A 12,654-nucleotide genomic window follows, 5' to 3' on the forward strand; every position below is an offset into this window, starting at 1 on the left:
ATTTATAATGTCACTGCACTTGAAAGTAATTCATTGCATGCATGTCTGAGAGGTGTGATATGCATTTCATCTCCATGTAAGTTTTGAAGTGTAATGACTGGGCCAAGGCAGCACCTATTCTATGCCAGCAATATCCCACAAACCACACGTGGAATGGACTCTCCGCTAGGTACTGGAGGCGGAAACCTTAAAATCACTTTTGATGCAATTGGATGCTGCACTTTGGGGGAGGTGAGGAACTTGTTGGGTCATTGTAAATGAATGGGCTAAATGGCTTCCCTCATCCATAATTATTCTGTGATCAAGAGCTGAATTGGCGGCTGGATGATGGAGTGAGGTGAACATGCTTTCTCATTCCTACATTCTTGTTTTTGATTCTCAGCTGTTAAGATTGATGCGAGAGAGACTAGAGAATACAGTGAAAGAATGTTAGAATAGCAGTGTGGTGTAATCCATGGGTTGCTGTGGCAGCAAAGGGATTTATTAAATGCTGGGTGTAGTCTTCCATTTCACTCAACTAAAATTTAAAAACTGCTCTGAAAATATCCCAGCTCTCCGCCCATCTGAGGCCAGCGTATTTTGGAAGTGGCTCTGTTCAAGAAGTGTACCAGCCTACTGGGTCAATGAATTGGAAGTATACAAGTGCAAGAAGTGTACCAGTCTACTGGGTCAATGAATTGGAAGTATACAAGTGCAAGAAGTGTACCAGTCTACTGGGTCAATGAATTGGAAGTATACAAGTGCAAGAAGTGTACCAGTCTACTGGGTCAATGAATTGGAAGTATACAAGTGCAAGAAGTGTACCAGCCTACTGGGTCAATGAATTGGAAGTATACAAGTGCAAGAAGTGTACCGGCCTACTGGGTCAATGAATTGGAAGTATACAAGTGCAAGAAGTGTACCAGCCTACTGGGTCAATGAATTGGAAGTATACAAGTGCAAGAAGTGTACCAGCCTACTGGGTCAATGAATTAGAAGTATACAAGTGCAAGAAGTGTACCAGCCTACTGGGTCAATGAATTAGAAGTATACAAGTGCAAGAAGTGTACCAGTCTACTGGGTCAATGAATTGGAAGTATACAAGTGCAAGAAGTGTACCAGCTACTGGGTCAATGAATTGGAAGTATACAAGTGCAAGAAGTGTACCAGTCTACTGGGTCAATGAATTGGAAGTATACAAGTGCAAGAAGTGTACCAGTCTACTGGGTCAATGAATTGGAAGTATACAAGTGCAAGAAGTGTACCAGCCTACTGGGTCAATGAATTGGAAGTATACAAGTGCAAGAAGTGTACCAGCCTACTGGGTCAATGAATTGGAAGTATACAAGTGCAAGAAGTGTACCAGTCTACTGGGTCAATGAATTGGAAGTATACAAGTGCAAGAAGTGTACCAGTCTACTGGGTCAATGAATTGGAAGTATACAAGTGCAAGACAGGCTCTGCAACTTGCTGCTCCTGGCACAGAGTTTTCCACGTGTGGTAACAGATGGTGTAGAGCCTCTTGGCTGGTTTGGCCCTGCATTCCAGAACATTCCTCAACTCCACCACACTACTGAATCAGTGCCCACGTTCAAAATCCTCCCTCGTATCTCCCGTCTCCACCTCCTGCGCCTCCTGTCACATCTTTGACTGTTCTCCTTATCCTGCTTGGTGATCCTTCCCCACTGGAAGCACCTTGGACAGTTCTAACTGTGCAGTGTGAATACAGGCTGTGGCGGGGAACTGTGGAGTGTTCCCAAATGGAATTATTTCAAACTATAAACTTATTAACTCTTCATAAACTTCTGATGAGGTTTCGTAAAGTTCAAGAGCCCCACTAATCACCAAATGGGAAATGTGTTTTGTTAGACGTCCATACATTTATTGCAGAACTGTTAACAGGCGCTCTTTCACTCTCCGTTAAATCGCATGTACGCACGGGTCAGAAGATAGTAATTTATTTTTTGCTTAGGGATCGTTCTTGTGAATCGTCCCCCCGGTGGGACCCCCTCCCCCTGTGGGACACTCCTCCTCTCTCTCTCTCTTCCCTTCCCCCCCCCCCCCCCCTGTCCCTCGGCTCTGTGGGATCCTCGGTCAGTGCCTTCAGGAGTGGTGAGGAGTGAAGTGGAATGAGATAAAGATGGGAAATAAACATTGGGAGCTGCTCTTCTATAATTCCCTTCACAACCGTCTCCGTATTTGTTCAAAATTATTGTCTGTCTTCATAACTCATCCAGCTGTACAAAGACAGCAATTAAAACTAAAGGGAAATTGTTTTCATTATTTTGTGTCTTTGCTCTTGATCCGTTTAATTTGTTTTCCTAACCTTGCTCCTCAAGGTGAGTTTGTGTAACTCGGGACAAATTAGAGACTGCTGAATCCATCTATAAATTAAATTAATAAACAGCTTCAACAGCATGAAGTGAATTTCAAAGAACGTGTTTATTTTTTTGATTGCCTATTCCAATACTTAAACCTACACCAAACACTTTAACTGGAGCATTGCAATATTTCTGCTCAGTTAGCATGCAAATAAAAAGGTCCAAATCAATTCAGCTGTGTGTGTGGGGCTAGTGTGATAACAAGGGAGTAATATGCACCGCGTGTCGGTAGGGGTGAGACACGTCATCAGTCTAGGCTGAATTTGGACCCAAGTTCTCCAAGGTGAAAGGCCACTGAGTTGGTTAAAGTGGACTGGGAAAATAGATTCAGGTGTAGGACGGTTGATGAACAGTGGTGTACATTTAAGGAGATATTTCACAATTCTCAAGAAAAATATATTCCAGTGAGGAGGAAAGGGCGTAAGAGAAAAGACAGCCATTGTTGGATAGCTAAAGAAATAAAGGGCGGTATCCAATTAAAAATAAGGGCATACAAAGTGGCCAAAACTAGTGGGAGGACAGAAGATCGGGAAGCTTTTAAAAGCCAACCAGGAATGACTAAAAAAATGATTAAGAAAGGGAAGATAGACTGTGAAAGTAAACTAGCACGAAATCTAAAAACAGATAGCAAGAGTTTCTATAGGTATATAAAAAGGAAAAGACTGGCTAGAGTAAATGTTGGTCCCTTAGAGGACGAGACCGGGAAATTAGTAATGGGGAACATGGAGATGGCAGAAACTCTGAATAAATATTCTGTATCAGTCTTTACGGTCGAGGATACTAATAATATCCTAACAGTGGATAGTCAAGGGGCTATAGGGGGAGAGGAATTTAACACAATCACAATCACCAAGGAGGTGGTACTCAGTAAGATAATGGGACTAAAGGCAGATAAATCCCCTGGACCTGATGGCTTGCATCCTAGGGTCTTAAGAGAAGTAGCGGCAGGGATTGTGGATGCATTGGTTGTAATTTACCAAAATTCCCTGGATTCTGGGGAGGTCCCAGCAGATTGGAAAACTGCAAATGTAACATCCCTATTTAAAAAAGGAGGCAGTCAAAAAGCAGGAAACTATAGGCCAGTTAACCTAACATCTGTGGTTGTGAAGATGTTGAAGTCCATTATTAAAGAAGCAGTAGCAGGACATTTGGAAAAGCAAAATTCGGTCGGGCAGAGTTGGCATTGATTTATGAAGGGGAAGTCATGTTTGACAAATTTGCTAGAATTCTTTGAGGATGTAACGAACAGGGTGGATAAAGGGGAACCAGTGGATGTGGTGTATTTGGACTTCCAGAGACAAGGTGCCACGTAAAAGGTGACTGCACAAGATAAAAGTTCACGGGGTTGGGGGTAATATATTAGCATCATCATCATAGGCAGTTCCTTGAATCGAGGATGACTTGCTTCCACGTCAAAAAGTTCACAGGTGTTTCAATGATGGACCTAAAATTCCAGGTCCGAACTACAACCTGAAGGGTGGAAGATGCCTGTGCTTGGATTTTTTTAACGTGGGGTGACCGTTGCACACCAGCCACCACATGGGTTTGACAGAGCTAGGTCTTGGTCCAGTAGCAAGGATTAACCAAGACGACTGGCGACCTGTTCTGCTGCACGGACCTAGTGCGCACACATATTGCAGTGTGGGCTGGCCCGTGCTGCCCCTGGGTCTTCGCCTCTTCTGGGCCCCGAACTCTGACCTCTCCTGGGCCCCAATCACATCCCTTTACAATCTCTCGCTGCTCCTTCGCCCCGATCTCGCCGCTCCTGCAGTACCTGCCCACGCTCCAATCACCGACCTGGACCTTGATGACATCACTCTTCGCTGCCGTTGCTCTCCTGTTCCAGCACGTGATGCTCCCTGGAGTGGTATGCTGCCACACTGCTCCTTCCGCTCCCCGACCTGCTCCGATGGTGCTCGCAGGCCGGGGGCCGCTCAGCCTGCTGGGCTAGGCCGCCACATTGCTCCTTCTGCTCCCCGGCCTGCTTCGATGGTGCTCGCAGGCCGGGGGCCGCCACACTGCTCCTTCCGCTCCCGGCCTGCTCCGATGGTGCTCGCAGGCCGGGGGCCGCTCAGCCTGCTGGGCTAGGCCGCCACACTGCTCCTTCCGCTCCCGGCCTGCTCCGAAGCTGAAGTGGAGTCAGACTCTCTCCTGGCCCACGGTTAATGCTACGTTCCGACTCCCACTGAGGCCCGGATGGACAGAGGTTTGGCTAATGAACAGAAAACAGAGAGTAGCAATAAATGGTTCATTCTCTGGTTGGCAATCAGTAACTAGTGGGGTGCCGCTGGGACCCCAACTATTTACAATCTATATTAACGACTTGGATGAAGGGACTGAGTGTAACGTAGCCAAGTTTGCTGACGATACAAAGATGGGAGGAAAAGCAATGTGTGAGGAGGACACACAAAATCTGCAAAGGGATATAGACAGGCTAAGAGAGTGGGCAAAAATTTGGCAGATGGAGTATAATGTTGGAAAGTGTGAGGTCGTGCACTTTGGCAGAAAAAAATCAAAGAGCAAGTTATTATTTAAATGGAGAAAGATTGCAAAGTGCCACAGTACAGCGGGACCTGGGATTCTTGTGCATGAAACACAAAAGGAATAGTATGCAGGTACAGCAAGTGATCAGGAAAGCCAGTGGAATCTTGGCCTTTATTGCAAACGGGATGGAGTATAAAAGCAGGGAAGTCTTGCTACAGCTATACAGGGTATTGGTGAGGCCACACCTGGAATACTGTGTGCAGTTTTGATTTTCATATTTACGAAAGGATATACTTGCTTTGGAGGCTGTTCAGAGAAGGTTCATTAGGTTGATTCCGGAGATGAGGGAGTTGACTTATGAGGAAAGGTTGAGTAGGTTGGGCCCCTACACATTGGAATTCAGAAGAATGAGAGGTGATCTTATCGAAACGTATAAGATTATGAGGCGGCTTGACAGGGTGGATGCAGGATGTTTCCACTGATAGGCGAGACTAGAACTAGAGGGCATAATCTTAGAATAAGGGGCCGCCCATTTAAAACTGAGATGAGGAGGAATTTCTTTGAGGGTTGTGGATCTGTGGAATTCGCTGTCTCAGAGAGCTCTGGAAGCTGGGACATTGAATACATTTAAGACAGAAATAGACAGTTTCTTAAACGATACGGGAATAAGGGGTTATGGGGAGTGGGTGGGGAAGTGGAGCTGAGTCCATGATCGGATCAGCCATGATCGTATTAAATGGCGGAGCAGGCTCGAGGGGCCGTATGGCCTACTCCTGCTCCTATTTCTTATATTCTTATGTTCTAACCCATTGTACCATCCAGTTCCCCTGGGTGTTGTGAAGATAGCACTAGTCCATTTTCATATTCTAACAAAATCTATATAATGCATCTGTCATCTTTTCTTCTAGTCCGAGGAGGAGCCTTTTAATCCAGATTATATTGAGGTGGACAGGATCCTGGATGTAGCGCATACAATAGACTCTGAAACCTCAGAGGTGAGTAACTGCATATACCTGGCTTCTCCCTGGTGTTTAGAAGGTTGAGGAGTGCTCTAATTGATGTGTTAAAATTGATAAAGGGATTCGATAGGGTAAATAGAGGTTAGGGTTTGGGGAGTCCAGGACAAGTGGACATCATTTTAAAATGAGAGCTAGACTGTCAGTCGTGAAATAAGGAAGCCCCTTTTCACACGAAGAGTTGTGGAAATTTGAAACTCTTCCCTCAGAGGCTCTGGATGCTGGAGGTCAATTGAAGCTTTCCAGACAGATTGACAGTATTTTGTTAGTTAAGGGCATTGAGGGGTATGGAGCAAAAGCAGGTAAATGGAGTTGAAGATACAGATCCAATTGAATGAAGAAACAAGCTCATGGGGCTGAATGGCCTCTTCCTGTGCCTCTGGAAATGTGGGCTGAGCGATTTCTACAAGTGCTGCTTGTGGCTCTTGAACAGTTCAGTGCTGTCCTGACTGAAGGAATGTGCTGAGAATGTTGGGCAGTAACTCTGAATCAGGAGAATAGATTGGAGGCACGAGGGGATGAGATCCCTCCTTCGTCAATAAGCTGCTTGGCTGTGGGCTGTTGACCAGGAGTCGGCCATTCGGCCCCTCGAGCCTGCTCCTCCATTCAGTGAGATCGCGGCTGATCTGTGACCTAACTCCATATACCTGCCTTTGGCCCACATCCCTTAATACCTTTGTTAACAAAAATCTATCAACCTTGGAGTTAAAATTAATAATTGATCTAGCACCAGTTGCCGTTCGCGGAAGAGAGTTCCAAACTTCTACCACCATTGTGTGTAGAAGTGTTTCCTAATTTCACTTCTGCAAAGGTCTGGCTCTAATTTTTAGACTATGCCTGTTAGTCCAAGAATCCCCAACCAGCGGGAATAATTTCTCTCTATCTACCCTATCAGTTCCCCTTAATATCTTGAAAACTTCGATCAAATCACCCCATAACTTTCTAAATTCTAGGGAATATAACCTTAATTTGTGTAATCTCTCATAACTTAATCCTTGAAGTCGGATATCGTTCTGGTAAACCTACGCTGCTCTCTCTCCAAGTCCAATATATCCTTCCTAAGGTGTGCTACCCGGAACTGCTCACAGTGCTCCAGGTGTGGTCTAACCAGGGTTTTGTACAGCTGCAGCATAACCTCTACCCCCTTGTATTCTAGTCCTCCAGATATAAAGGCCAGCATTCCATTAGCCTTTTTGATTATTTTCTGTAACTGTTCATGACATTTTAATGATCGATGTACCTGTCTCCCCCCACCACCCCACCCCCCCCCCCCCCCCCCCTGCCAAAAGTCTTTTTGGACATCCACTGTTTTTAGCTTTACACCATTTAGAAAGTACCCTGTTCTATCCGTTTTAGGTCCAAAGTGGGTGACCTCTCATTTGCCTATATTGAAATCCATTTGCCATAGTTTTGCTCATTTACTTAATCTATCAATATCCAATTGTAATTTTATGCTTTCATCTACACTGCTTACAATGCCACCTATATTTGTGTCATTGGCACATTTGGATAATATGACTTTCTATGCCATCAACTAAGTTGTTGATAAATACGGTGAATAGTTGAGGCCCCAACTCGGATCCCTTCTCCTGCTCAAATTCCTACTGAAGGAAAACCATCCCAGAACGTCATTGAGCTAATGAGGCAACAGAATTGGTAGTGTTTAGTCAGTTCATTTTTCATTATTTGTTCTCCTTTTGTTTCTTGCCTTATTCATTAACTCCACGGAGTGATGGGGTTGCAATCAACAGTCTGTCATGGGATGGAATCGTGACTGTATAACTCTCGATCATTTCAGGGTACATTGCTCATGGTTGTCCGGTCGCAAGATGCGATTGGGATTGTGTGTCTGGCCCAGCACTGTGAGCTCGGGCTGGGTGTGTGGACTGGGTGATCTGCAGCTTGTCCTTCCGTCACCTCAGCACAGAGGGGAAGGAAAAGTGGGTGGAGGTCATGGCTGCTTTCTGCCATCAGATATTGGTAGTGCCCAATCACCAAGACTGCCTACTTGCACCCACATAACATCACCTGCCCCTGCACCATCTCATCTGCTTGAAGCCTTCACCCATGCCTTTGTTACCTCCAGACTTGACTATTCCAGCGCTCTCCTGCCCGGCCTCCCATCTTCCACTCTGTAAACGTCAGCTCATCCAAAATTCTGCTGCCTGTATCTCCTTTCGTGCCAAGCCCCGTTCACCCATCACCCCTGTGCTCGCTGACCCTCATTGGCTCTTGGTCCGGCAACACCTTGATTTTAAAATCCTTGTTTTCAAATCTCTCCATGGCTCACTCCTCCCTATCTGTAATCTCCTTCAGCCCTACAACCCTGTGAAATTTCCAATTCTGGCCTCTTGCACTGCCCCGATTTCTATCACCCCTCGAATGATGGCCATGCCTTCAGCTGTTGAGGTCCTAAACTCTAGAATTCCCTCGCTAAACCTCACCACCTCTCTGTCTCCTTTTAAGATGCTCCTTAAAACCTACCTCTGACAAAGCTTTTGGTCACCTATCCTAATAGCTCCTTGTGTGGCCCGGTGTCGAGGTTTTGTCTGATTATGCTCCTGTGAAGCACTTTATGATTTCACTACACTAAGGCGCTATATAAACACGGGAGCAGGTCTGCTGTGGCTGTCGGGAGCATGGAGCACATCGAGAACGAGGGAGGCAGGACAGAATACATTCTGGTTCAGATCCAGGACTGACTGAAGGAAATGGCGACTATTTTTGACAGCTGTTGAAAGCTTGGGTGGTCTCTAATTGTTACGGGACGTGCGGTAAATTCAGAGCCACAGGCTGTACCAGACGTGACATCATTTCGGTGCTTCCTCTGAGGATTTATTGCGGGTTTACTGCTGTTTGTCTTGCTTAGAACGTGCCTGAATGAAATGGATTTCACTGAGCCTGAGAAGGTAATTGCTGTGTCGAAGTTCACAATGTCTGAGTGAATCGAAGAAGACCTCACTTATAATGAAATTACTACCCACAGCCTGAAATCAATTACTACTCCCTGTCATAAAATTACTTAATCTTGGTCCCTGCACTGACTTGACCTCATAGAATCATGGAATGATACAGCACAGAAATAAGCCACTTATGTATGTGTCGGCTCTTTGGTAGAGCTTTTTAATTAATCCCACTCTCCTGCTCTTTCCCCATGGCCCTGTAAATGTTTTCCCTGCTAGGTATTTATCCCACCGCCCTTTCAGGCAGCGCGTTCCAGATCACAACAACTCGCTGCGTTAAAAAAAATGTTTCCCCATCTCCCCCTCGGGTTCTTTTGCCGATCACCTTAAATCTGTGTCTTTTGTTTGCCGACTCTTCTGCCATTGGAAATTGTTTCTTCTTATTTAGTCAATCAAAACCTTTAATGATTTGGAACGCCTCTATTGAAAGTCCTCTTAACCTTCTCTGCTCTAAGGAGAACTGCCCCAGCTTCTCCAGTCTCTCCCCGTAACTGAAGTCCCTCATCCTTGGGACCATTCTGGTCAATCTCCCCTGCACCCTCTCCCAGGCCCCAACATCCCACCTAAAGTGTGGGGCCCAGAATTGGCCACAATCCTCCAGCTGGGGCCTAACCCGTGATGTATAAAGGTTTAGTGTAACCTCCTGGCTTTTGTGCTGTATTCCTCTGTTTATAAAGCCCAGGATCCCAGACGCTTTTTTAACAGCCTTCTCACCTTGTCCTGCCAGCTTCAAAGATATGTGTACAGACACTCCCAGGTCTCCCTGGTCCTGCACCCCCTTTAAAATTATAACCTTTCGTTTATATTGCCTCTTCTCATTCTTCCTATCAAAATGTATCACTTCACACTGCTGCTGTTTTATAGCTCAACGCTGCTCCATGTTATCTGACCGTTAGATTTTAACTGGTTATACAAAGTAATCAAAAAGGGGTTGTAATCGAAAAGTGATACAACAGTGAGGAAATGCTGCTTCAGTTGTATGGAGCCTTGCTCAGACTCCAGCTGGAGTAGTGTGTTCAGTTTTGGGCATTGCACCTCAGGAGGATATATTGACCGTGGAGAGGGAGCAGTGCCGATTCACCAGAATAATACCGGGGCTAAAAGAGTTAAACTATCAGGACAGGTTGCATAAACTTGCATAAACTTGATTAAAGCAGATTGAAGGGTGATCTAATTGAGATGTTGAAAAGGATAAATGGATTCAATATGATGGATACAGAGAAACTATTCCCTGTGGTGGGAAATCCACAACAAGCAGGCGTAAGCTTCAGATTAGAGCTGCACTATTCAGAAGTGAAATCGGAAAGCTGTTTCTCAGTGGAAATCTCGAACTTGCCATCAAAAGGCTGTGGATGCTCGGGTCAATTGAAATTTTCAAGACTGAGATCAATAAATTTTAGTTGGCTAATATGAGGGGTATGAACATAACACAAGAAATAGGAGCAGGAGTAGGCCACTTAGCCCCTCGAGCCTGCTCCGCCATTCAGTAACTTCATGGCTGATCATCGACCTCAACTCACCTAATATAATTGATATTCTCTGTTTCCCAAGCCTGTGACTCATTACCTGGTGAAGTGGTGCTCCCTACCCTATGAAGAAAGCACTTGGGAGCTGGTGGAGGACATCGACCCAGTCAAGATCCAGGAATACGAGAACCTGCAGATTATGCCCGAAGTCACAAACTTGGTAATGAGATTTAGTTTGTTTGTGTGTACATAATGCCGTCTGTTAACCAATCAGGGTGTGCAGTGTGACTGTACAGAATGGGGTCAGTGAAAAGAAGAGCCAATTACAGTGCTCCATGGTGAAAGAGTTACATCAGCCTGTACATCAGCACCTTGTTGAAACTACAGGGATGCTGCCTTTCAGTGGGAGGTGGGTAACCTGTGTACACGCTTGTACTGTGTGTTCCACATTTGTGTTTGAAAGCTAATTTAGTAAAATGGAAATAAAAAACAAACAAACAGTAAATGCACCTGTCTGATGTTTTAACACTAACAAAGGATAATTATTCATTTGTTCATTCGAATGAAGGGTTCACTAATGGGGGGGAACAGGGGACTGTAGACCCGTGGTTCCCAAAGCTGTCCCCCACTGGGAGTTTTCCTCACCTCGTGTCTGGGTCTGTTGTACACTCATTGATAGGGATTGATCGCTGTGATTGGTCAACACTCCATTATCATCATTGCATCGTGTGACTCCAGGGATAGTAGAAGGTGAACGATCCCTATGTTGCTATGGGCTCACGCCCTGGCTGTGAGACCCAGGGTGAAAGTTCTATTTTCACACACTGCCATTGCTGCCCCACCTGGCAGAACTGTGGGGCAGCAACGCGGCAATGCCTGGCCTCAAACCTCCTGACGGGAAGCCAGCCCCGTGTGCAGAGGAGGGACACGTAACGCTTCTGTCCTTTCTGCTGCTCTCATGTGCTTCCTTTGCTGAAATAGGAGCGTCCTGCTGCTGAAACATGGAAAAAACTGGAGCTGTCGCGACCATACAAAGCAGACAATAAACTCAGGGAGTACCAGCTGGAGGGGATGAACTGGCTGCTCTTCAACTGGTACAACAGGTGAGCTTCTCATTATCTTCCTCAGTTGTGCTCTCGCTCTCTGTCTCTCTCTCTTTGTGCTTCGGAATGAGTCCACGTGTCAAAACAAAATTCTCACCCATTTCATTTTCTGCTCATAAATGCTTTGCTCTCACAAGCCTCACATGCTCAGTTGTTCAGTATTTTCAAGGCTGAGATCGATAGATTTTGGGGCACTAAGGGAACCAAGGAATATGGGGATCGGGTGGGAAGTAGAGGTGGAAGATCAGCCATGGTCTTATTGAATGGCGGAGCGGGCTCGAGGGGCTGAATGGCCTCCTCTTATGTTCTTGTGTAAACCCCCTGGACTTCAGTAGTTATGCTTGTTTATTGTACCTTTTCACGAAGACAGTTTGTCCCAAATAAACAAACAAAACCAGCAGATGCTGGAAATCTGAAAGTGAAAATGCTGGAAAGACTCTTGAGTCAGGCAGCATCTGTGGAGGGAACAGAAGACTTAGCGTTTTGGGTGTGGACCCTCCATCAGAACTTTAATCGTTAACTCATGTTTCTCTCTCGCTCTCATTCTTTCTCTCGTGGCCCTTTTTTCCTCCTCGTCACTGACACTTTCTCTCCCTTGCCCCGCACCCCCCCATCCTCATCCTGCCTCTCTCGACTCCACCCGCCTGCCCCTCTCTGCCTGTCTGTCTCTCTCTCTCGCCATCTGTCTGTCTCTCTCTCGCCCCCTCTCTGCCTGTCTCTCTCTCTCGCCCCCTCTGTCTCTCTCTCTCTCGCCTTCTCTCTCTCTCTCGCCCCCCTCTCTCTCTCTCTCTCTCGCCCCTCTCTCTCTCGTACTCTCTCTCTCACGCCCCCTCTCTGCCTGTCTCTCTCTCTCACGCCCCCCTCTCTCTCTCTCGCCCCCTCTCTGCCTGTCTCTCTCTCTCTCGCCCCCCTCTCTCTCTCTCTCTCTCTCTCTCTCTCTCTCACGTCCCTCTCTCTCTCTCTCTCTCTCTCTCTCGCCCCCCTCTCTGCCTGTGTCTCTCTCTCTCTCGCCCCCTCTCTCTCTCTCTCTCTCTCTCCCCCCCCCCCCCTCTCTGTCTCTCTCTCTCTCTCTCCCCCCCTCTCTGCCTCTCTCTCTCGCCGTCTGTCTCTCTCTCGCCCCCTCTCTGCCTGTGTCTCTCTCTCTCGCCCCCCCTCTCTCTCTCTCTCTCTCTCTCTCTTCTCTCACGCCCCCTCTCTGTCTCTCTCTCGCCCCCTCCTCTCTCTCTCTCTCTCTCTCTCTCGCCCCCTCGCTCTCTCGCCCC

At 46.5% G+C, this 12,654-nt stretch overlaps 1 protein-coding gene across 1 annotated transcript in view; it reads left to right on the forward strand.

Moving 5' to 3' along the window:
* Positions 1-12,654, forward strand: part of chd6 (chromodomain helicase DNA binding protein 6) — a 237,136-nt gene that overhangs the window by 139,787 nt on the left and 84,695 nt on the right. The window contains exons 10-13 of the mRNA XM_070894909.1: positions 5,753-5,839; positions 10,375-10,509; positions 11,271-11,392; positions 11,759-11,879. Coding sequence (XP_070751010.1) covers positions 5,753-5,839; positions 10,375-10,509; positions 11,271-11,392; positions 11,759-11,879 — 465 coding nt within the window. The remainder of the gene's footprint in view (positions 1-5,752; positions 5,840-10,374; positions 10,510-11,270; positions 11,393-11,758; positions 11,880-12,654) is intronic.

This window comes from Pristiophorus japonicus, chromosome 12 (assembly GCF_044704955.1).
Source record: "Pristiophorus japonicus isolate sPriJap1 chromosome 12, sPriJap1.hap1, whole genome shotgun sequence".
NCBI lineage: Eukaryota > Metazoa > Chordata > Chondrichthyes > Pristiophoridae > Pristiophorus > Pristiophorus japonicus.